Source organism: Uranotaenia lowii, chromosome 1 (assembly GCF_029784155.1).
Source record: "Uranotaenia lowii strain MFRU-FL chromosome 1, ASM2978415v1, whole genome shotgun sequence".
Taxonomy (NCBI): Eukaryota; Metazoa; Arthropoda; class Insecta; order Diptera; family Culicidae; genus Uranotaenia; species Uranotaenia lowii.
The window spans coordinates 115,888,968-115,913,779 of record NC_073691.1 but is presented as its reverse complement, the minus strand read 5'-3'; the positions used below and the strand labels follow the sequence as shown (position 1 = coordinate 115,913,779).

Here is a 24,812-nt window from a genome sequence, read left to right as displayed (position 1 = left end):
GGAAAATTCACAACCATGATGGCACATTTCTCTGACTCCAATTGCTCACCCACGCTGGGAGAATATTTTGTTTCACCATATCACAATAAACTGCATATGTGGTTCTCCAAAATTTAAGAGAAACACAACCGGAAAAACTCTTAATGAAACTTTTAAAACTTCATTTAATTAAAAATTCTCATGCAGCCCGAAAAAAATGCGTGCGATGTCCATGAGCAGGGTTGGCCGGCTCTTCTCAAACAACAAAGAGCCGGGAGAAAACAACACTGTTTTCAGTTCGGCTTCCGCCGAGTGTAATCCTCTTTCGCTGATCGTGCTCCACTCGTTACCCGAGTTTACACGAGCTGTAAGCTGTAAGTGACTCGGCAATGTCGGCAAGTGTGGGAGCATGTGCATCGCTGTTAGCTTTTTTGGATTCTTTTTTTTTTTTGCAAAAGGTAGCGTTCGAAGAAGAGCTGCCAGGTGGTTTCGCCAAAAAATCAGGACTCCGCGAAGAACAAAAAAGATGATTTTTCAGGACACCAGTAGATTGGTGGAAATGAAATGCAGCACTTCTTAGATTGCCTAAAGGCGGAATAGCGGTGCAGTATACGCCTTAATTTATGCAACAGGAGAGATAAGAAGTTAGATGGCTTGTAGTTTATACCGAAAAACACCGTTCAAATATCATCTGAACCGAAGATTACAATTGGTTTAAGAGGTTGATTACAAAATCAATTGCATTTAAGATCAGGACGGCTTCTAGCAAATTCTTTGATTCGGAGAGCAGCATTTTTGCTCGTGAACGTACCAAGAATAAACTGAGTTAGCTCTCAGATCTCTCCTCAACACATTGCGCAACAGATTTTTCCGGAGAAGGGAATTCTCTTTATCACTCACTCAATTCTCTCGCTCACCTTGATTTCAGTGCGATTGATCTCTCCCCGCACAGATTGGGGGAGCAGGCGAAAAAAATTGCACTCTCTTTCACTGGACAAGCCGATCAGAGGAGTTTTGACATAATATGCACCGAATATCCATTTGATTAATTTCTCTTTCTTTCTAGGGATGCCCTGATAATCTTACGAAGCAAATCATCATCCAAACGATTCAAGGAGTAGCATACTGTCATAAGCAGGGATGTTTGCATCGTGATATAAAACCTGAGAACATTTTGCTTACGGCACAGGGTCAAGTTAAGCTCTGTGACTTTGGCTTTGCCCGTATGTTAAGTAAGTAAACTGAAAAATTTAATTCATTGGATAGCTACCACATTTATCAAATATATAGTATACCTAATATCTTGACCCTAGGCGCTTGGTACCCCTAGGGCCTAGGGTCAAGATATAGCCGAGACAATACACTAGCTCAAATTTCAAATATAGCATCCAACGGTCATGTTTTTTTGGGATTTCTTTAAACTGACACTGATGAACAGCATCAATCGGAGATAATAATTGCCAAACAAATTCCCTCTCAGGCCCCGGTGAAAATTATACGGACTATGTGGCAACACGTTGGTATCGAGCCCCGGAGCTTCTGGTGGGCGACACGCAGTACGGCACGCCAGTTGATGTTTGGGCTATCGGATGCGTATTTGCGGAACTGGTGCGAGGCGATGCTCTTTGGCCAGGAAGAAGTGACGTAGATCAGCTGTATCTGATACGTAGAACTTTGGGGGATCTGTTACCTCGACACCTAGCGATTTTTAATCAGAACGAGTTTTTCAAAGTAAGTACAGATAGTTGATATTTTTTTGCACAATCTTATTTCATGAAAACTCTATATATACCTATATAACAAAAATATATTAGAATTTCAACATGAGGGATAAATTGAGCGTGTTGTACACCTTGTACACTGAACAGTAAATTTTTGCCTCGATTTGTATGTATGTATGTATGTATGTATGTATGAAAACCCACCAGTGGCTGATAGGTCTTTCGACCCGAATCGGTACGGGAAGTCTCGATCGTATTTTCAAATATTGTTCATGCTTAACTCATTAACAATAATTGCAGCACAACCAAAGGGTCCGTTACCACTGGCTTGGGACAGGTTTGACTCATCTAACTTCCTTCCAACTGTTCGAAACAAATAAAGAATCCTGAAAAGGTACTTAAGTAGGTAACCTACTCATGATTCTAAATTTGCCGAGATACTCCGGCTGGCTTGAACCCACAATCCATTGTATATTAGTTTTCGGATCGTTCGATGCCCTGTCCAACCTCCCACCAATCCCCTTTAATAGAGTTAAGCTATTTTGATTATTGAAATATAAATATAAGTAATTTGCACATTTTTAATATCCTACCTCGTACCATTTAAAAATGATACTAGAATTTATTAAATGAAAGAATACTTATCTGTATTCATAAAAGGCCTCGTAAATTTTGATAGAGTCCAACAATTTGAACTAATAATTAATAATACTCGGTATATCTCAAAATACTTTTTCTGTAGGCTTTCCATCTGCTGGCTAACCACAACACGTTGCAATGCAATTCACATTTAAATCGTAGAAAGCCGTAACTCAAAAATACGAAACGCAGTTCAAAAAAGCAAAACGAAAAATTGGTGGCGTTAAGTTACACGTTTAGGAAAAACAAATTTCTTCCCCTATCTTGTTAAAAATTCTTTCTTTTTTTCATCCAACACTATTTTTTCCATTTTTGTAACGAAACAACCTAATATTCACTTTTTCTTGAAATTGGATTGATTCTATCAACCGCACTTTTGGAAACACAACACAAATCCCCGACTTTTCAACGGTATTGATGAAAGAATCATGAACACTTCACGAATTCGATACGATTATATTTCGGCTTTTTAGCATTGAATCTGCACTATATACGCATATAGTGCAATACAAGCATAAATTCAGAGTTATATATGTGAATATAGGGTTGCTTAAGGGCTATGTTTTAGTGCTTATGGTTACTTGGGTATGTACTAAGTATGTATGCCCTGACCGGGATTCGATCTCATGAACTTCGGCGTAGATGACTTGAACTCTAACCACTACGGAAAAGTCGCTGGCTTAAATTTAACCTTTTATTGAACATAAAACAGAATAAAAAATCCTTTTTATTTTGAAAATGTGAACATAAGTCCACATTGGACCTTTCTTGAAAATCATATATGAGAGAGTCTTGAAAAACACGAAATCTTGGCGAATGCACTAAGAAAAAAATATCAGAAATATGCATGTAACCTTGATTGTTGCCCAGAAATCATTTATATGTTTAATTTCAATATTGAAAAATTCGAACATTCATTTGAGTTTTAATTGATTTATAATTTAGATGGACCAAACATTTAAGTCCTACATAAAAATTAATTCGTTTCAGAAGAAGAGTCGTTAAGATCGTCGGAAATTCGAAATGAAAATCAAAAAGAAAATGCCATTCAGAAAAAATCAAAGCCAAACAGTTTTTTGCAAAAGTTCACTCATTCGTATATTGGTAAAAAAAAATAATCCAAGTTCAGAACATAATGAACAATATGAAATTTAAGATTTAAATTCATATTTGCATCATCATTCCAAAAGTAAGCAGCAGTTTCCTTTTCAAAAGAGTGCTGCAGATTGATGACGTTATAAGAAGATGCAATTTTTTAAATCAAAATTATATTCAAGAAAAGTTAAATTATTTTAAGAAGGTGTAGCAAAGCGCATCGGGTCAGCTAGTAAATAATAAACAAAACACAATATATTCAACAAAAAACACATTTTCATAAGTATGTAATTTACATCTCTAGTAAAGTTCTGTGAAGTTTGGCGGTAGATTTTTATAAATATGGGTGTTTCATGAAAATTGTTTAAAAAAGTTAAACAGGCTTGACATATTACATATAGTTTTTTTTTTAAGAAAATAAGGTATATCTAAGGTATCAAATCAAGGTTTGAATAAAGAAAAACTGAAATTATCATATCAAATTCTTCAAGTTTAGACGTTTGATATTACTTCGTATCGCGGAATCATAAAATCATTATAATTTAAATCAGAAAAGTTTAATTGAGTTTTCAAACTGTAAACGCCATGTAAACTTTATCTTTATTAACTCAATCGCCATTCATATATAGCGAACAAATCTGTTAAATATCAATTAAATGAACATTAAAAAGGAACACTTTACCGGTAATTTGAGGAAACTTCTAGTTCCTGCAAAGCTTTGAAGTACCAGAAATTTTCCGGATTTTCCCTTATCCCCAAGCCCCTCATTTTAACCAATTTGATTTTATTCCATTTTTTCAGCTTCTGCTCGGAGCTTTCAATACAAAAGAAAAATAAATTCATAGATAGGTACCAATTCAAGCAAATTATTAATATAAGCGCTATGGTGATCTAAAACAAAGCAATAAATTTTGAATAAATCAGTTAAAACTCTCGTGTCCGTGCGCTAACCAAAAAAAAAAAAATTCTTCAACATGTGCCGGCTGACAGTTGAACTTCCATCCACGTCGTCTGTCATATTGTGAATTCAAATAAAATTTTTAGAAACGTCGCTGGTGAACTGGCAACAAAACACAGACTTCCGACAATCTAGTACTTCACTTTTCCTTGTCGGAAGTCTTTCGGAAGTCGGATGTCCGGACTTCTGAAGTGAAATTTAGTGCTGGCGCTATTATTGCTCTTTCAGACTTATTTTGGATTTTCTCAACTCTTCCTGAAGAAGAAGAAGCACTACCGCAAACGTCAAACATGGAAACTGAACTTTGAAACTGAAATAAATCTTCAGAACACTTTCATGCGTTTGTTTACTAAGACAAACATCATGTTTCAGAATCAATCATGATTTTTCAGCAACATTTCAAACCATTTAAAATGATTACTGCACATAGTAACGTTCTGATTGGAACATTGTTTACCTATTTAAAGAATCAGAAGGAAGAAGAATAAAGAATGCAGAGCTTATTTTGAATTGTTTTTATCCGCTTTTTTATACACAAAATCGAAGGATTAACATACAACATAAGGATTTTTTCTTTGCAATCTTTTGCAAATTTTTGTGTTCGGAACAAATTGTCAAAGACTTATTCCAGAGTTTAGTTTCAGTAAAAATGCCAAAAAGTAGTTCCATAATTTTTTCCAGCTTTCTCTAAGTTGCTGATTTTTATCCGCAAGGATGATTCAGTGCTCAAGATTTTTCAATCATCATTTAAATAACGATTTAAATAACGACTGAAAAATCTTGAGCGATGAATTATCCTTGCAGATGAAAATCCCAAAAAAACCAACTGAAAAATGATGCTGGCATGCAACCTTAAAGATTACGTAGTATTTTATTCATGTTTATTCAAAAACTGTTTTATGAAAAAAAAAAAATCCTGAAACCGTAATTAATTATTTAAATAATAAGTAAAAACCAATAACTTCAAACAGCTTTGTTGCAAATCGGCATTCGACTCAATCAAACAAATATTGTGCATTGTTTGGGAAGTGACAACACAAATACTTCCGACAATCTAGTACAAATATATTTTTTCTTCGTTGGAAGTCCAACATCTGAAGTGTGTGTTAGCGCTGGCGCGATAGAAGTATTGAATAGAAACTAAACTTGAAATCCTAAATTTGGATTAATTGAGTCAACACAAACATTCAACATTATCACATAATATACAGTACAACGAATGTTTCAAATAAGTCATGATTTTTTAAAGTAACCGACTCTTATCGATATCTAATAATTTACAAAACTCGCTGAGAAGTCCATTTATTCATTCAAAAAATAATTTAGTGCATCTTAAAAAAAACTATTTACATATCATATGATGATTTGCTCTAGTGTTTCTCGGCTACACTGACGAAAATGCACCCTATCAGTAGAGCTGTCAAATTACGGTTGTCAAATTTCGGGTCTAAATACTGTTGCGAAAATCCATTTTTTCTCGGAATACGCAATATATGTTGTAGTTTCGTTTGTGTCATCCGATTCGGATCCGCAAGAATCTGTGCAAGACAGACACTCACTCTCAACGAGCCAAGCGAACGTTGCGATTGGTTCAAGCTCGCTAGCAAAAAGGGTAACTCCCCTCCCCGAGCTACACACAGTCTCAAAATGTGTGTATTCAACCATCATCATTCCAATAAAGATCTTGTATCGAGGGGATATGATTTTGCTCTCGGTTTGCAAGATAGGTAGATCAAAAGGTATAACATTGCGCTTAACCTCAATCGACAGAACCGTGTAAACGCAGGGTCAAAAATAGTTATGAAATTTCGTACGATATGTATGGGATTTGAAATAAAATTATGGGAGAGTGGGGAATCATGGGCCACTTTTTTTCGTTGTTCCATAACTTCTTTATTATAAAAGATAATTTTTTTTTGTTTCGATTTTAGTCGTGTTACCATCTTTATGGCATTCGCGACTTTATCTTCTTCTTCTTCTTCTTCGTTTTAGTTTATTTTGGCCAGAGAATGGAACTCTATAACACCACTTTTCATTTGATTTTAACTTGCACGGTTTTAACTCGAGTAAGTGTTGCCAATTTTGTTTCTAGATTTTGAACTTTGCTTTTTCTAGAAAACTTAAAACTTCTTTCATTCTTTTTTCGTCGAAGTCTCGAATAAGTTCGAGAAGATTGCTGAATTTTTCCCAATCGTAATAGTTTCGTAAGTGATTGTAGTTTATGCAGCTTAATATGGCGTGTTCACTGGTGAAGGGTACTTCACATAGTTCACAATTCGATGTGTCACGTACTCTCATAATACCAAGCCAGTAAGGTGAGAAATCATGACCACTTAACAGTCGATTCATTGTTCGAACTTGAATATTATTCAATTTGGTATTCCAATACCATGGTTTTTCGTGAAAAGCAGATTGAAATCGATAGAACTTCGTTCCTTTATTCGTGATGTTGGTATATTCTTTATACCATTCGTTAATTGAAGTGAACCAATCTTGTTTCGTTTTGAGTGTTTTATCACTTAAGCGAAATTTGTTTATCATCACACATGGGCTTGATAATCCTTGCTTTGCTAAGTAGTCTGCCTTTTCATTTCCGTTTATTTGGATGTGTGCAGGGATCCACTGTATCGTCGTCTTTTTTAACTCAGCAAGAGTTAATATTTTAAAAGTCAGTTCATCAAACTCATTCGTTTCTAGGTGTTTTTTTAAAATCATACATGATGCTTGGGAGTCTGTCAGGATCAAATTTCTGTTTGTGTTATCCGGCTCGATGGCTTCCAGTGCTGTTTTGATGGCAATCAACTCAGCTGTAGTTATTGAAACTTCATTTGCCAACTGTATGCTGATTTCTTTATTGTTGTATATTTCAAAAACTCCTATTCCACATTTATTCTCGCTTTTAGATGCATCCGTATAAATTAAATTATAGCATGGGTATTGTGTATTGAGCATGTTCATAACTTCTTTCCTCATAACATCTGCTGTCTGTTGTTTTTTTTCGTATTTGTGTGTTTATTATTTGATCCTGAACTGATACTGTAATTACTTGATTATTTGTGCTGCGCTGAACGTATAGTTGTTGGAATTCGTCTGCATATTTGAGGAACATTTGTTCTATAAAAGTATATCTTTTTTCTAAATTTCCTGTTGGATTTTCTAACGATTGTAGTTGTTGTGCAATAAGATCGTTCCTATAGATATGATGCATTATTCGTTTTTTTGCCAGGTATTCTCTTTTCATGTATAATGGACCTTCTCCTGCTATTGCTGCCAAAGTGTTTACAGGCGTCGATTTGGTACAGCCAGTGGCGATTCGAAGGCATTGTCTGTTTGTGATTTCTAGTTTATTGATGTAAGTTTTATTTGTTCCTCCGTAAATTGTTGATCCATAGTTTAAAAAATTCCCATATAGAGCTTTATGGTATAACATCATTACCCGGGGGGTAGCTCCCTTTTTGATGGTTCCAATAATTTTAAGCATGTTTTGTCTTTCATGTACTTTTTCAATTATTGTTTTCACATGTGTGCCATATTTTAGTGGTTGATCTAATGTTATGCCCAGGTACTTGTATTTTCTGACCGTTTCCAATAACTCACCATTTATCTTAAGCTTTAAAGTTTTATCACTGTTTTTGAATATCATTGCTTTTGTTTTTGCGCAATTAATGACTAGTCCTAGTTCTGAGGCTTTCCTAACAAAAACATCAATTTGTTGTTGCATTTTTTCTATAGCTCGTTTTTCATTTTTAAGTCGAACTAATTTGAAAAAATCGTCGGCGAATTGCAGTGTTATTTCGTTTGGGTCTAAGTTTGTTTCATGGAGGCTTGAGGTGTAAATATTGAAGAGGGTTGGAGAGAGAACATCTCCTTGTGGTAATCCACTAGAAACTACGTGTTCCACTCGTCCTTCTTCCGTGTATATTATGGTTTTTCTATTTATTAGAAAATTATATATCCACGTAATACTGTCAGGACTAAAGTTATGTTCTATCATAATATTTCGCAGTTTGTTGACATTTATAGAATTGAAAGCATTTTTGAAATCAAAAAATACTCCAATCACTGTCATACCTTTTCTTTTACTTTCCATTATGTAGTTTGTGGCATATGTAACGCAGTGTTCTGTTGACATGTTTTTTCGAAAACCAAAGGATGTTTCCGGAAGTATTTTTGACATCTGTAGTGTTTTGTTAATATCCTCTAATACCGCTGTGTTTAAAGTTTTTGTGATAGTAGAAATAAGGGCTATAGGACTGTAGGATGAAACTGCTCCTGCTGGTTTATCAGGTTTCACAATAGGAATAATTTTTATCTCTTTCAGATGATCTTGTAAACATCCTTTTCTCCACATTTCGTTTAAGCAATCAATAATTTTTGCGGTGGTTTTCCAATCTAATTGTCTCAGCATATCATATGTTAAATTGTCTGTTCCTGGTGACGATCTTGTCGGTTTTTTTTGCTATAATAGATGACCATTTTGTTGTGTTCACAATGGAGGACCTAGTGTTTTCAGAAGGTGGTATATTATCTTCTATTCTGCTTTCACCGAAATTTAACATTAGGAATTCATTAGCTAGTTGTTTATTTTGTATAATACAGTTATTATTGTGGTTACTAGTTGGTAAAGTTTTTAAATTTTTTACAAGTTTCCAATTATATCTCATGTTTTGGGGATCAATTGAAGCTGATAGTTCTTGAAGTTTTTCCCTGATGTGGGTTAGCTTAGCCTTTTGGAATTTAGCTGTGGCTTTCTTCCATCCTATCAAGTTCATATTGTTACAACATTCATGATACTTTTTTAGTGCGTTTTGTTTTTCTAAGTTGAGTGTGGATAAATCATCACTCCAATAGTATTTGGGCATATAATCACTTGTTTTTTTGTTATTTTTCAATATCGTTTTGGCTTTTCCTGCAAGCTCTTGTAGATCATCAAATTCCCAGTGCTCTATTTTTGCTATTTCTTCTCTTATTGTTTTCCTGTCATAATACGTTCTATGTTTTTTCGTCCATTGTAGTTCAGCAGTCATTACGATAAATAGATGACCACTACCTCCAAAGGTTTTTTGTAATGTTGACCATTTGATTGAGTTGAACAAGTTTGCAGAACAGAACGAAAGGTCTATAGCACTAAGACGTTGGTTATGAATTCCTGGTATAAAAGTTTTATTTCCATTGTTTAGCAATGATAGCCCAGATTCAACTATAGCTTCGTGGATAACCCTTCCTTTCCCTTGAGTTGTTTCGCAGCCCCATATTTCATGGTGGCTGTTGAAGTCACCACCTATAATAACTTTATTATAATTTTGTAGTTCTTGTATTAAAATTTCTATAGCGGTTTTCAATTCATCAGTACGGATACGAGGATTAACATATACAACAACTAGTACAATATCTAACTTGGTCAACCTAATTCCTAATGTTTCAAATTTCTCTGTAGTCGTCAAATTTAATTTAGTAAAATGAAAATTATCACAGATGTAGATAGCAACTCCTCCATGAGAATCTTCTCGAGGAGAAAGTATACTATGGTAGCCTCTTATGGTGTAACGTTTAGTTGTGTTTTGATTCGGGTTAACCCAAATCTCCGTTAGTAGTGCTGCATCATATTTGTTTGTATTGAGCTCATGTATTAATTCATTTTTGTTTTTTGAAAGACTTTGTATGTTAGTTTGAAGAATTTCAAATTTAGTCTCCATGTTTGTGATTGTGAAATTATCATGGACCACCGTCGTGGTGATCAGCAATGTTTTTCAGTTCCCCAACAATGCTAGCTGTGATTGCATCACCCGTTACACCATGATTACGAAGAATTTCCGCTATTTTTGTAATTAAGCAAGAAATAATTGTAAAGTACAACTCCGGACACTAATGGAAACGCAACAGCTCGCATTGGACGATGACTCTTAACTGCTTTATTCGATGTTCTCTCTACAGTGTGTTTCGTATATTAGTACAGTTCATGGTTAACAGAATACATTAGGTCAGTTCAATCTGTTAGTACACTACAACTCCTCCTTTTCTCACAAATTAAAAAGCGTTAGTATCAAAGTCTTTTAAATACGATGGCTTCTTGATTTCTCTTCGAGTCCGGGTGTGTTCTTCAGAAACCGAACCTTTTCCAGGATCCTCATTGTTGGCCGATTCAGGTTCTCCCACGTCATCCGTACTCATCTCTCCCTTCGATAGTTCTAGTTTTTTTGTATGAGCTATGTTGCGCCGAACGACACGACCTGTCTCCTTTGATTTGAGAGTGAGCTCGGATCCTTCGCGATCTTCTATTTCCCACTCCTCAGGGCTGAAGTTTGACGATAGTTTATTCTCTTTAATCATCCTTTTGACAACTACCGTGTCTCCAACGTTTAGCTTTCTGGGAGCAGCCCTACGACGTTGATCGACGTATTCTGCACCTTGTTGTTTGAGTTGCCTGTCACGATCTTGGACTTCTTGACCCGTTTTGTTGGAAGGCGGAAGAGATGGCATTGCCGGAAGCTTGTCTCGAATAACCCTACCGAACATCAGAGCTGCTGGCGCAACTCCTGTTGTAGAGTGAGGGGTCGAATTATACATCAAGAGGCACATTCGTAGATCCCACTTCCAATCACTTTCTTCTGCATGGCTTATTTTCAAATGTTTGCCTAACATTTTGTTGACTCGTTCCACTTCCCCATTAGCCTGGGGCCAGTATGGCGTTGTTTTGCGGTGTTCTATTCCGAATTGTTTGAAAAACTGGGCCATTTCATCGCTGATAAATTGAGGACCATTGTCAGTTTTTAGTGATTCTGGCATCCCAAACCTGCAGAAGGTCTCGTGTAAAGCTTTAATTGTTAGCGACGCGTTTATTTGTCTCATCACAATTACTTCAACAAAGCGACTGTAGTAGTCTACAATCACTAGTAGGTTGTGGCCCGATGGTAGAGGACCAACAAAGTCAATAGCCAGATCTGCCCATGGTCTATCTGGGATCAAAGTTCTTTTCATTGGTTCGGGTGGGTCCAATGCCGATACGATTGTACAAGATTTACAGCTTTTAACCAGCTTTTCAACTTGCCCATCGATTGTCGGCCACCAAACTTTCTGTCGAAGCCTTCGCTTCATGGCTACAATACCCGGATGAGACTCGTGAGCAATTTCAAGTGTTCGTTCCTGCAAGCTTGAAGGTATTACCAGCCGATTTCCTCGTATCAGAAGGTTTCCCGAGCGATAGAGCTCCATTTGAAAGGGTTTGAACTTCAAAACGGGGTGAGACCAAGGTTTTCCATCCAAAGCTTCCATTACTTGCTGCAGGACCTCATCTTTTTGCGTGTGTTCTTCCATTTCAGAAATAGTTATGGCCGGTGGAATAGTTGATTTGGTTATTGCCCAAATGTGTCCTTCTCCCTCATCAATTAACGGTTCAGGGTTTGAAATGGAAAGTCTAGACAGTGCATCTGCTAAATTTGTAGCTCCAGGTTCATATATTACATCAAACGTATATGATTGGACTCTCATAATCCACCTTTCGATGCGTGGACACGGTTTCGATCGATGTGAGAAGAGAAAGCCCAGTGGTTTACAGTCAGTGATTAATTTGAATTTTGTGCTGAGCAAATACAACTTGAACTTTTCGATCCCCCATACAAGCGCAAGGGCTTCCCGTTCCGTCTGGAAAAACTTCCTCTCTAAGTCCGTCAGTGCTTTACTGGCAAATGCGATAATCCTTTTTGTCTTGTCTTTATTTTCCTGTAGTAAAACTGCCCCCAACCCACAAGGGCTTGCGTCTACTATCAGAAAAGTAGTATCGCCTGGAGTGAAAAACCCCAGAAAGTCAATATTAAGGATGTCCTGCTTGATGGAATTGAAAGCCGCTTCATGTGTGTGTTCCCACTTGAATAGAGCATCTTTTTTCAATAGACCTCTCAAATGATCGGTTTTGGATGCCAAATTCGGTATGAACCTCCCGACATATGTGACTAACCCTAAGAAGCTACGGAGTTCAGCCGCGGTAGAAGGAGATCTACATTGCTGAATGGCTTTCACTTTACTTTCTGTAGGTCGTATTCCATGGACTGACAATTCATGTCCTAGAAATTCCAGCGAGGTAACATTGTAAATACATTTATCGGTGTTCAAGAGAATATTAAAAGAGTCCAATCTTTCTTGCAACTTTCTCAACCTGATGTTGTGTTCATTCACCGTTCTGCCGTGGACAATGATATCGTCAAGATAAACTACTACCCCGTCAAGTCCTGCCACAATCATTTCCATGACTTTCTGGAATAATTCAGGAGCTGAACATACCCCAAACATCAAACGTTTGAATCTATAAATAAAACCAAAAAAAATTCTTTTTCAATTTCTTTATTTGTCAAGAAAACGTCAGTTATTTACCTGAAAAGACCGTATTTCGAAATAAAAGTAGTTATCTCGCGAGATCGTTTCGAGATTTCGATCTGGTGATATGCATCCTTGATATCCAATTTAGAAAAGCAAACTGCTCCATTGATGCCTCCAAGTAGTTCTTCTACCAACGGAAGAGGATGTTTCTCTCTTAAGATTGCACGATTAGCCTGCCGCATGTCGACACACAAGCGAATCTCTCCGTTGTCCTTCATCACTGGCACTAGCGGAGAAACCCAAGTAGACGGCTCCGTTACTTTCTCAATGATATCACAGTCCAAAAGTATCTTCAAGCGTTTCTCGATAGCTGATTCCAAAGCAATTGGTGCTCTTCGATAAGGTTGTTGAACTGGTTGAATATTTGAGTCAATCGGAATCTCAACTTGCACTCCTTTCATCTTTGGAAACGGTTTATTTGCCCCGGCTACTGTAGCGATATCAAATCCAATTTTCAAAACATTCAACTCTTTCGCCGTTTCAGCTCCAAGTAGACATTTATGGTCTCCTTCAACGACGTAAAACTTTGCATTTGAACATTTGTTACCTGCTAAAATTTCTGCTTCAAACATTCCGACAAGTTTGAGGGCATCGTTTGAGGCGTAGGCCTTAAGAATTCGGTCTGCTGGTCCTTTACATCTAACGTGCACCCCTGAAGAATTCATTTCGTTCCAAATTTTGTATGAAATCAGATTAGCATCCGCTCCCGAGTCAATTGTCATGACAACAGGAACCCCTCCGATTTCGAAACGAAACTCGTTTTTTTCCATAGCATAAAAAATATTGCCATCACCTTCTACGTTAGACATGTCCTCGTTGATTGTTCGAATACGTTTTGGGGGACATTTCCCATACCCTGGGTTCGCGTAGTTTTGCCTTTTCAGTGGCCGTTGGATTCTGGTCTGGCCACTACCCATCGATACTCGCTGGTTGAATCGATAACAGTTTCTCGCATAATGGCCGATATTATGACACTTTCTACATTTTTCCTTCTTCGCAGGGCACATGGGACTTTCCATCAAATGACCAGGTAGACTGCAGGCAAAACATGATTGAATTACCCCTTGCTTCATAGCCACTCCTCTAGGTCGACTGGACACTATGTTCCTGTTTCTATTGTAGGATGATGATTGAACAGATTGGATTTCGCTTCCGCCTTTATATTCCTCTATCGGCTTACCCATTCTCAAAGATTTACTCTTAGTATCTTCCATAGTAGTTCCCAGTTCGATAATTTCATTCAAGTTTCGCCTATCTTTTCTCAGAATCTCAATCCGCAGGGCTTCCGATTTGCATGTTTCAGTTATCTGGTCAGCAATGTTCTCATCAAAACATTCGGGAAGAAAATCACAACGCTTAGCTTGTATTCTAAGTCTTAAAACATAATCCGAGAGTCGTTCATTAGTTTTCTGTTCCATCTGCCGGAAAAGGTACCTCTCGTAAGCTACCCTACGCTTCGGTTCAAAATGGTTATCAATTGCTTTGATGGCTACATCATAATACGGAGGCTCCTCAAAACTAAGCTGACATGTCTAGCATCCGGTAAGTTATCGAACAATTCTTGTAGGTCAGGACCCCCCAAGTATAAGAGTTTAGCCCGTTTTTCAATCTGACTACTAATACCATTTGCGTCAAAATAGCATTCTAGTTGTCTCTTCCACTTTTCCTATTCACTAGGAAGACGGTTTTCTTCAATGTTCATATTGAACGAACATAGCGGCCTGAAGTTATCCATGATGCACCGATCTAGAAAATAATGGATTCTTCCTATACTCAATCATTCCATTTGCTGTTTTCAATAACTAAAACTCATTTTTTTTTTGCTTGGCCAACATCTTGGAGAATAAAGTAAATAATAGTCATCATAAGGTGTATGTATATATTTTTTTTTTTTAATGTTGAATAAAACACAATAACTCCTTTATTTATTTGCTTTGTCACAATTAGTTGATGAATTGCATAACGTAATACATCTCCCTTTAAATCCAAAATAATTTCAAAACTATCAGTTTTGAACCCTTTTTCTCTTTAAATCGAAATGTTTTCAAAACCAGCAGTTTTGAATTCCTTTTATAGATGATATGCACCTTCATACTTCATTTGAACTAAATATATTTACAAAACCAACAGTTTTTCATTTCATGTGAACATCAACTTATTCCACTAAATTATTCTGCAAAACTAACAGTTTTGCCAGTTTTTATCTTCAATAAATGTTCTGTTTCAAATAAAGTTTAACCATCAGTTAAACAAGGCTTTCATTTCGCAGTGCAATTTACATATTTCACCAGTTTTTCTTTTTCATAGCAAAGCAGTCGTTTTGTTTTGTTTTTAATCTGTATCTCAACACCCATTTAGAGCCAACCAACAGTTGCCCAATCGGAGAAACCAACAGTTTCTCGTTTCCTTTCACTAACCAACAGTCAGTTCTAGATCATCAGACCAACAGTCTCACAAAATAAAATCGTTCACTTTTTTTTCTCTGATTTCTTTCCTATACCAATACCAACACTTGTTTTCTTCATCCGAAGCCAAATTTCTCCTTTCGTCAAGTTCACAATATCACACTGTCTCCGTTTAGCATAAACATTCTAATTGTTCCTTCCTCTCAGACGTTTATTTTCACTCTCTACATAGACTTTCCTTACCTACTTGCATCACACAACCACTTTAACCATTATCTCTCTCTTTCGTTAAATCCCGTTAAAAATTCATTCCCGCAACGTTTATTAAGTGATAGAAAACTGAATCCGCCATTTTGAACAAATCTCACAAGATGTTGGACATGATTTACAATTGGAAAACACCATTATCTTTGCCAAATTTGGTCATAAACTTACCTCCAAGTTCCTTCTACGAATATTTCCAATTTTGAAGACCGCGGGGTAGAAAATAAAAATCCCTCTCGTCGCCAGTGTAAAGTACAACTCCGGACACTAATGGAAACGCAACAGCTCGCATTGGACGATGACTCTTAACTGCTTTATTCGATGTTCTCTCTACAGTGTGTTTCGTATATTAGTACAGTTCATGGTTAACAGAATACATTAGGTCAGTTCAATCTGTTAGTACACTACAATAATAACATTATATTCTTGTTTCTTCTCATTCGTATTTTTTATTTCTTGACGGAATCTGTCTACCTCTGAAGTTCTGTGTGTGTTAACTATTCTTTTGTTATTGCTTTCTTCTTTTTCCTCCTCAAGCCTCCTTTTTCTAAAAAAATCTCTCTTAGACATTCCTAGCAAACTTGCTACTCCTGTTTCTTCTTCTTCAGTTTCATTTGTTTTTGTTTTCTTGTTATTTATTATAGGTTTATTTCTCTGAAGATTAAGCTTCATATTCGGAGTCGATTTATTGTTTGTTCCGAAATTATTTGTGGAACTCTTATTTCCGTTACTCACGACATTAGCAAAAGTTTCTGGTAATATGGGGAATTCTTCCATATTTCGGAGCATGTCAAATTGATTTTGTGTGGGAATATGGAATAATTCTCTAGCCTCTTGATATGTCAAATTGCGTCTTACCATTATTGTTTGAATTTCGTTTTCCTTTTTTCGTTTGGGGCAGCTTCTATCTGTAGTAATATGTCCTACCTGTTTACAGTGAAAACATTGAGGTGTCTTTTAGCATGGTTCGTGGCCTTCCTTCATTTCGTCTGTGCAGTTCTTGCATCTTATTATGGGACTCTTACAGTTTTTCGATAAATGGTTGTACCTGAGACATTTAAAACAGATAACAGTACGAGGAATGAACGGGTCAACACGGTTTATTGCAGAATACAAACGTACCCACCTTGGCAACACATTATTTCTAAAAACAATACCTACTCTATTTGTCGGGATCCTTCCTTCGTCTGTTTTTCTGGTCATTCTGAACACTGATTCTACTCTAATATCACAGATTATGTTTTCTAGGATTTCATTGTCATCAATTTCCGTCGGAATGTCGGATATTACTCCCGTAACCGTGACAAACTTTTTGGGAATGTATGCTTTGTACCCCTTTACACGAAGATTTTGACAATCAGCTAATCTGTTAGCATCTCTCATGTTCCCTACATAAACCGTTGCTTTATTGCGTCCTGTTTTTTTAATGTCCTCAATACATTTGTCGAATCCCATTTGGTTTAGTAGTATGCCTATTTGTAGTCTATTGATTTGTTTTCTTTTATCAAAATCAGTGTTTTCAACAATTACTCGGAATGGTCTGCTATCTCCATCGCAGTAATGATATGTTTGGAATATTTTTTTAGGTAATGGTTCGTGTTGACTTACGTTTTTCGTTGAATCCTGTGCATCATTCGAGTTTTTGTTTATATCTACCATATCCTCTTCAACAGTGATCTGCATTGGTGTAAGGTTATGTTTTTCGTTTTCAGCAGCTGCCCCCACGGGGGCAGCTTTGTTTATGCTCATTCCACCTATCCAAGTAGGTTTTTTTTTCACAATACCACAATTTAAAATAATCAATTTGTCAAATTATCACAGATTAGTGCCTTAATTATTAATAAAAACAGCACAAAACAGCTTAAAATTGTTATCACAAATTGGCAACACACATCAAGCTTTCGTCCAGCAGAAATTTTTCTTTTTCTTCTCGCGACTTTATCAACGTTACAGTTGGCGGATCGTTATTGAAAAACTATCCGGTACAACTGTGTTCGATGTTTACTATTGGGCTCGAACTCGCGGACATCGGCTCAGAAGACAACAGATCTGCCAACTGAGCTATATCACAAGCCCATAAAAGATAAAATGAAAATAAAAAATGGTATGGTTTTCTACATTTTCAAGGTATCATAAGGTATTTTTTTAAATTTTTTAATAATTTATTTTCCCCAAATTCTGACTGTTTGAAAAAAAGCAATATTTTTTGGATTTTGAAAAATGGTGGGGAATCGTGGGCCACCAAATCCAAATTGACCAAATAACATGCAAAGCTTATAAGTTGACCCAAAACTGTGATTTCCTAATTCATTTCGTTATTTTAAAGCAATTTCAGATGATGAAATAAAAAATGAGAGCTGTGTATGATCGCGTAGATTCTAAAACCTGGCTCGCGAACGTTTTGGCAAAATTTCTTATATAGGATGGACAAACTATTTTTCATAACTCTTCATTTGGCATAAAAAACTTTGCAGATAGGTAAAACGTATTTTAAGTACTGAGTGTGTACAAAAACATAAAAATATAGGTGATTCAAGATGTGTGGCCCACGATTCCCCACAAGCTATGATTTGCAAATTGGTTGCGTTCGTGTGACTTATTGATGTTTCATCAAAAATTCCTTTTCCACTTGAAAGATCATGACAAAACGAAGATCATAAGCGTATGAGCATATTTTTGTTATGCACTTTAGGTTCCCCATCGATGAAATTAGCGGGTGTTTTTTTAATTATGTAAGTAAATTTTTCTAACTTTTTTTTAGATTGATAAATAAAAGAAGCATATGATGCGTATTTCAGTCAACAACGTATAGGAATACATGCTTGCGCAAAGCGACGACGATGACAGTTGGTTTGAGATTTTTATCTCAACACACAACTGAGATATTAAAAGTGGCCCACGTTCCCCCATGGCCCACGATACCCCACTCTCCCCTACAATTTATGGATAATTGAGGGGTCTAATTGTTCAAATAAGTAATCAGTCGCATTCTTTGAAATAACTTGTGTACCAATTTGCAAAATTTATGCTCAAAAGCTTTCAATATTCTGACTGCGAGTTAGTTTTTCTTTGGCGATTCAGCAGTGTTTCAGCAAAATATTCGAATTTCGGAAAGTATTTTTTTCAAAAGTAGTTGTAAAAATATGCTAAAAAAATGACTTGTTACTACTTGTAATGAATGCTTCTTTATTTTAGATACTACAAAATTTAAAAAAAAAAACATTTATGAGGAATTTAGCAATAAGCAATTTTTTTAACTCAATAAAAATCTACTTTAAAAATTTTAATCAAGCATGATTAAATTTCTTATTACTGAAATTAAGTAAATTTAGCATTTTGCTAACTCGAAAGTAAAAAAAAAAATTTACTAACGGAAAGTAACAGCGAATTTTTGCTAAGTGGAGTTCCAAAAGTTTTGTGTGTATGCAAGCAGCGGAGTAGCATACCTAAGTAATCTAGCTATCCTGCTCGGTTTGTATCGAAGGCGATCTGTACACTTCACGACTAAACGTTTGTCGGATCAAAATCGTTTCGTTTCCATCCCTGCCCCCGGGTCGCGGCGACTCAAAGGTTAGGAAAAAAAATTACAATGAAAGGAAAAAAGATAACAAAAGGTCATAGAGAAAAATGAACGGATTGAAAAATTTATAAAAATGACGACAATGGAAAAAATTATTAAAATTACAAAAATAACACTCCTCCTCAGAGTTAAAAAAAACTTGACAGCTTTGCGTGAATGTGAAATTTCTCTCCATTCAGAGTCTTCCGTTTGCCTTTCCTTTCTTTCATTACCTTCTCTTATAGAGAATTCGTTTTCGCGTGGTGGTACACCGGGGCACTACCGGTAGTGCACTTTTTGCTGTTTTCATGCTCGTTTTCACGATGAGTAGTCCACTGGTAGTGCACCATTAAGTGGACGGTGGAACACTCTGAAAATATGAATTTGGACAGCACGTGCTTCCCGATGTAAACAAATATCGGCTGGTTGGTTTATTTCTATAAGGGTATATACGGACGATAGTATTGGCGAAAAATTGGCCTCAGCCTTAACCTCAAATTTGGATTTGCTGGCGGCCTCAACAGTGATGCTAAGTGCGTTACAGAAATCAGTATTTCAAACTAATTACGATATTTCTGAATTGATTGAATTTTTTAACTATCAACAGCTAAACGTTTCATTACGGGGCGTCCCTAAATGGATGAAGATAAGCCAGCTTTTGCTAGTGAATTTTCAAGGTGAATTCAAAACATCTGAAATATATTTTCATGTACTGCTTTGTAGATTAAAAAAGAGTTGTTTCTAACTTCTAAACGAATGAAAAATCATTCACTGTTACAAACAAGTAAATTAATGAAAGCCTTGTCTATTTTGACTTTGAAAATAATCGCCTACATGCTGTGACCATTTTAAACATATCCACATAATTCGCTACATCATTTAAGTTTGCGATACAGTAAGTGGTTATTTCGTTCAGATAAATGATGTGTTGGATTTCACATTTGAATAGAAATTTACGGGAAAGTTGAAAAGTCTCAGTACTCATGAAAAGGTTTTTCAATAACAATGTAATTAAAAAAATGTAATCATTTTCCAAATATCAATACACTTCGCAGCCCTGAACACCCAAAACATCAAAACACGAACATCTGTGTATCGATTTTCCACAGGGCGAATTTGTCGATATTAGTACCGTAAAATCGCGTTTATCGTGCGCCTTTCTCAAAAATCGATTCTGTTCTCCCATGGTTTGAGGTTAGGGCTGAGGCCTCCTGCTAAGGTGGTGTTCGTGTAGAACTGTCAATATATCCTAATACCGCAAAAATTGCGTTCGAGCTGTTTTTTTCTCTTTATTATCCCGAAGAACGGAAACTTGTTCCGGATTCAACCAGTGCCGTTTCCAACAGAGGCGGAGAATTTCACCTGGATGGCACGTTCCAAAGCAAACAACGCTCCCAAGAAGAAATGTGCCCAGAGGGCTTGCTGCAATCGGTTCCAGGCGATGCCGAAAAAGAGTAGCAAATCCGAGTGCAAAAAGGCCAACCCAAAGATCTGGTGGAATCGCCCAAACCGAAAAGTTTTCTTGTTCGGGAGGGTCCTATAAGTTGGTCTCTACAGCATGAAGCGTTCAGCTGCATCGAAGCTACTCTGCTACAAGCCAGCTTCGAGCTAATTAGGGTGACGACACTCGGTTGCGCCAAGTCCCGGATTCCCACTCGCTAACTTTCAGCTACTCAGTTCAGAGTGACGGTTACTCAGTTGTCGCCAAAACCGCACCTTCTCAGTTCTGACTAAACGGCTTTTACTCAGAACTAACTAACAGCCTTTTTCGCGACAACTGAGTCATGGTTACTCAGAATGCGCGAATGATTCCGTAGCAGTTTTTGGCCGGTTTCTCCATACCAGTATGTTCAAGCGGTTCAAACCCAGTATGTTTTTTGATAAAAAGGATAGAATTTTATACTGTATTAATAAACAAGTCAAAATTTTGCGCAAAATCCTTTATTTTTTAAAACTTTGCCATCGTTTATTTGAAATATTTTCACTTTTCGTTCGCCCCGAGCCGGGGTTGTTGTCTCCCTGAATGCAATATGCCACACCGGGTTGAGCTGGAACACCCGTACAGTTGGACGATCACCAACATCATTCCTGGTCTAATCCGCCGTTGCATTCGCGAAAAAGTTTCTTCGATGTTTCCCGGGGACATCCACCTGCCTCCGAATTTTTTTTACTTTACCCTGCAATAAGATGAAAAATGGGCTAATAATCATGAATCAGCAATAAAAATGAATATTTACCATAACAATTTTCCAATTTGTGGCTTACGAATATAAACAACGTCAAATGTCTTGAGCAAACTGATCAAAATTTATACTGTATTTGTTTTCTCCACTCGTGGAGTGTTCCACCGTACCCGATAAAAACAAACACAAATCCTCGCCAGTGTATTGCTACCTCGCTCACTCACACGCTCTCTCGCAACACTGGCAAAATTATCGGTGGGCCACCGTCCGTAAGCAGAACTCCGACAGGTCAAAACCAGTGCAACACCGTCCGAATAAACAAACAGTTTGACAGCACCTAGTGGTGCACCAGTGCAACACTAGTGCAACACTCGGCATAAACAAATACGGTATTACTCAGTTGTCGCCTTCAAGCACTCGAATTCGCTGAGTGACAATTTTCATGTCGTCTGAGTAGCCGTTAAGGCGCCCGCACAATAGAGTTGTTTTTGACATTTCTCACGCACATTAACTGACATCCCACTGGCGTGTACAGACGAGAACGGGACAATTAACCTCCAAAAATTTCAGTGCTAAAATCAAGGGGCTGAAGAAAACAAAAATTCCCGTACCAAGTTTTCAGTCATGAAACCCGCAGGAAGAAGAAAAATGAAACGAGTGAAACACGTATAGGGGCAACATGGCGTCCTCATTGCAAAAATTTTAACCAGAGGCAATTTTTAATAATCCTTAAAATGATATGTGCGGCTCGAGAATGTCAATTAAAGGGATCTTTGGTAACATTAATAAATTATGGTTTAGCACAAAATGCAGAGTTTTCAGCATAATCCTTGTAAAAATTCATTCTAAATCTGCAGTATGACAACAACAGATGCGTTTGGAAACAAAAATGTTACCCTATTTCGAGTCTGTTATGGGGTGAAGTGTTTAATTTCGGGAACCACACTGACGTTCTGGTACCAAAAATTTGGTACGGTGCGTTTGTATGCGATTTGACAGCTGGTTCAGTACTCTGGCTAAAATCGAGCAGTCGGCCGACGAACACGTTCGTTTTTTAGGTTAATGTTCCCAAAAAGAAAAAGTGTCAGTGCAAAGCCCTTAATTGTGACACGAATACTACTAGCGGCAAATAGGACTATAGCCCGTCGGACGGGCGTCACGTTAGCGTCGCGTTGACATTTCATTTTGGGGATACCGTTTTCCGTTTGAGCCACCACAATGGTGCGTCGCGTCAGTGAGAGCATTGTACTAAAACGCTGAACTTGTTCTAAACAGCAGCGTTCTCCAGCATCGACGTTTTCGTTTTTAAATAAATCAAAATTCCAGCGCGTCAGCAGGGTTTTGAATATTCTTTTTAATGCTTTTTTGTCAAAGTTTGACACAAATATACTCAAAAATAAAATTATCGTAATTTTTATGTGTTTTATTATGTTAGGCACCTCGATTTTTGTCTCAAAAGTTCTGGAAAGCCTTGTCAGTGGACGCTGTATTGTGCTGCAGAAAAATCCCAGTGCGTCGCGTCAGCGTTTTAGTACTCAACGACAGCGTTGACAGCTGACGCGACGCGACGTCCGACGTGCTATTGTGCGGGCGCCTTTACTCGGAAAAATTGAGTCGTTTTAGATCAAGCGACGGCTGCGTCATACAAATGGCGATGTCTGAGTAAAATGGAGCCGGGCTCTGAGTATTTCAAAATTAGCGAGCACCCGTTGCCCTTCAAAACCGGTAGTTCGAGAGAACACCTGCATTGGGAACTTGAATTTCGTTCGTTTCGGTCTGTTAGCAAAATTTTCTCCCCCGACTTCCGCGATCCGAGTTCGCCATTTTGACTTCCAAGAATTTTTTTTGTAATCTTAAAACGGAAATAGGTACTCGAAGGAAGATGAGATTTGCGAGGAATAAACGTTCAAAATACCGGAACCTTCAAGTTGGGGTAACTGCATTCTAGCAGCAGCAAACATAGACCGCCCAGTATTAGGTGGTATTGCAGTTATCATCAGAGCCAGAGGCGAATCTACCAAGCAAAATAAATCTGAAATCTTCACAATTCAACATAATAAATAAATTCATGCTAAAATTTTCATATTATTTAAAAGACAATGATCAACTAAAGTAAATTTCATTCCAATTTTCGAAGTCAAACGAAAACAAGTGCTGTAATGGATTTTTGACTGCTTGATGTTTTCTGTTGACACTGCCGATTTCACGCACACCAACAAAAGTGAGGGCAAAACTCGATTCATGCTCGTTTTCAGCGTGGATGGTGCACTTTCGGGTGGTGAAAACGAATACGGTATTACTTTAAAAGCTCTCTCTGACTGACATCGTTTACAATTACAATTTTCGTTCGCACATTTTCTAATTCCATTTGATCAACGATCACAATAACTTCGAGCTCATGACTGTGAGCTTCGATGTAAATTCAGTCATTCTGATGTCGAATGAATGGAATCTTTTTGAGACATGTTGGATGTTGTTCTTCTATTTCCCGGCGCACACAGTGGTAAATGGACCAAAAAAGCGTTTTAAATTTATAGCAGCTAAACGGTAAACGATAGAAACTCAGTGTCGTCGAGACAATTTATCTACTTAACAAGGTCTTTCATTTTCTATTCAAAAATAAATGATTAACCTTTCAAATGATGCTCAAACGAAACATGAGATTTCTTTCGATTATTTGTAAAGCTTCAATCAATATTGAGTATTTTTCTCAACTTCTACAAAAAAGTTGTTTGTAAGCATTTAAAAAATAAGCTAGGAAAAAATAAACTTTGTTAAACATTTTATACCATCGATCTATCGATTGGCAAACAGAACGAGAAGAAGAAGTTGAATATTTTAAAGACATATTTCATTCCCCCTGAGATAAATGAATTTGAATCATTGCCCTTATTCAAGTAATGAGCTATCTAGAAGTGAGGGTTCGTCTGAATTTGTTTGTTTTTATTAATGGATTCAATTTTCAAGTTATTACCTTTCAAATGATGCTCAAACGAAACATGAGATTTCTTTCGATTATTTGTAAAGCTTCAATCAATATTGAGTATTTTTCTCTATAACAGTGAATAAATCGATAAGGTATATCAATCTATTTTAACATTTGATTTTTATTTCCAGGGAATTACTTTGCCGGTTCCCCCTACCCTAGAACCGTTGGAAACGAAGATGCCCACGCGAGCTCTGTCCAACCTTTTAATGATGGATTTCCTTAAGGTAATTGAGTATCTTTGGCGCTGAATCAATTATTTCATTTTGTAATACATTACAGTTTGCTTGCAGTGAATATTTTATCAGTATTCATAATTATAATTTGAATAAACATAGCCACTCACTTTGTACCGGATAAGTTTTTCAATAACGATCCGCCAACTGTAACGTTGATAAAGTCGCGAATGCCATAAAGATCAAGGAATATTTAAATAAGGTAGTGTCGAGAGCCATATTGGATTTTTTTTGTGACGTCACAAAAACGAATATATCGAAAATTTATATGCGAATGGCAGAAATTTCAAAGAAAAACATGTTTTAGAACGAAAATGAATTCCAATTTCATTTTGATTGTGTTGTAAGACCTCTATTTCACTATGTTATGAAATTTTCTGGTCCTTTGAAGATTGTATTATGTTTTTTTCTCAT

At 36.8% G+C, this 24,812-nt stretch overlaps 1 protein-coding gene and 1 long non-coding RNA gene across 3 annotated transcripts in view; one reads left to right on the top strand and one right to left on the bottom strand.

Moving 5' to 3' along the window:
* The window catches only part of LOC129739191 (uncharacterized), a 51,610-nt gene extending 35,879 nt beyond the window's left edge, over positions 1–15,731 (bottom strand). Inside the window, exon 1 of the long non-coding RNA XR_008735764.1 lies at positions 15,606–15,731. This is a non-coding gene — a long non-coding RNA (uncharacterized LOC129739191). The remainder of the gene's footprint in view (positions 1–15,605) is intronic.
* LOC129739190 (cyclin-dependent kinase-like 1) overlaps positions 1–24,812 on the top strand; it is a 101,380-nt gene that overhangs the window by 47,184 nt on the left and 29,384 nt on the right. For both annotated transcript variants that reach the window (XM_055730618.1, XM_055730617.1), the window contains exons 4-6: positions 1,046–1,211; positions 1,460–1,710; positions 24,294–24,389. In XM_055730618.1, the coding sequence (XP_055586593.1) occupies positions 1,046–1,211; positions 1,460–1,710; positions 24,294–24,389 (513 nt within the window). The remainder of the gene's footprint in view (positions 1–1,045; positions 1,212–1,459; positions 1,711–24,293; positions 24,390–24,812) is intronic.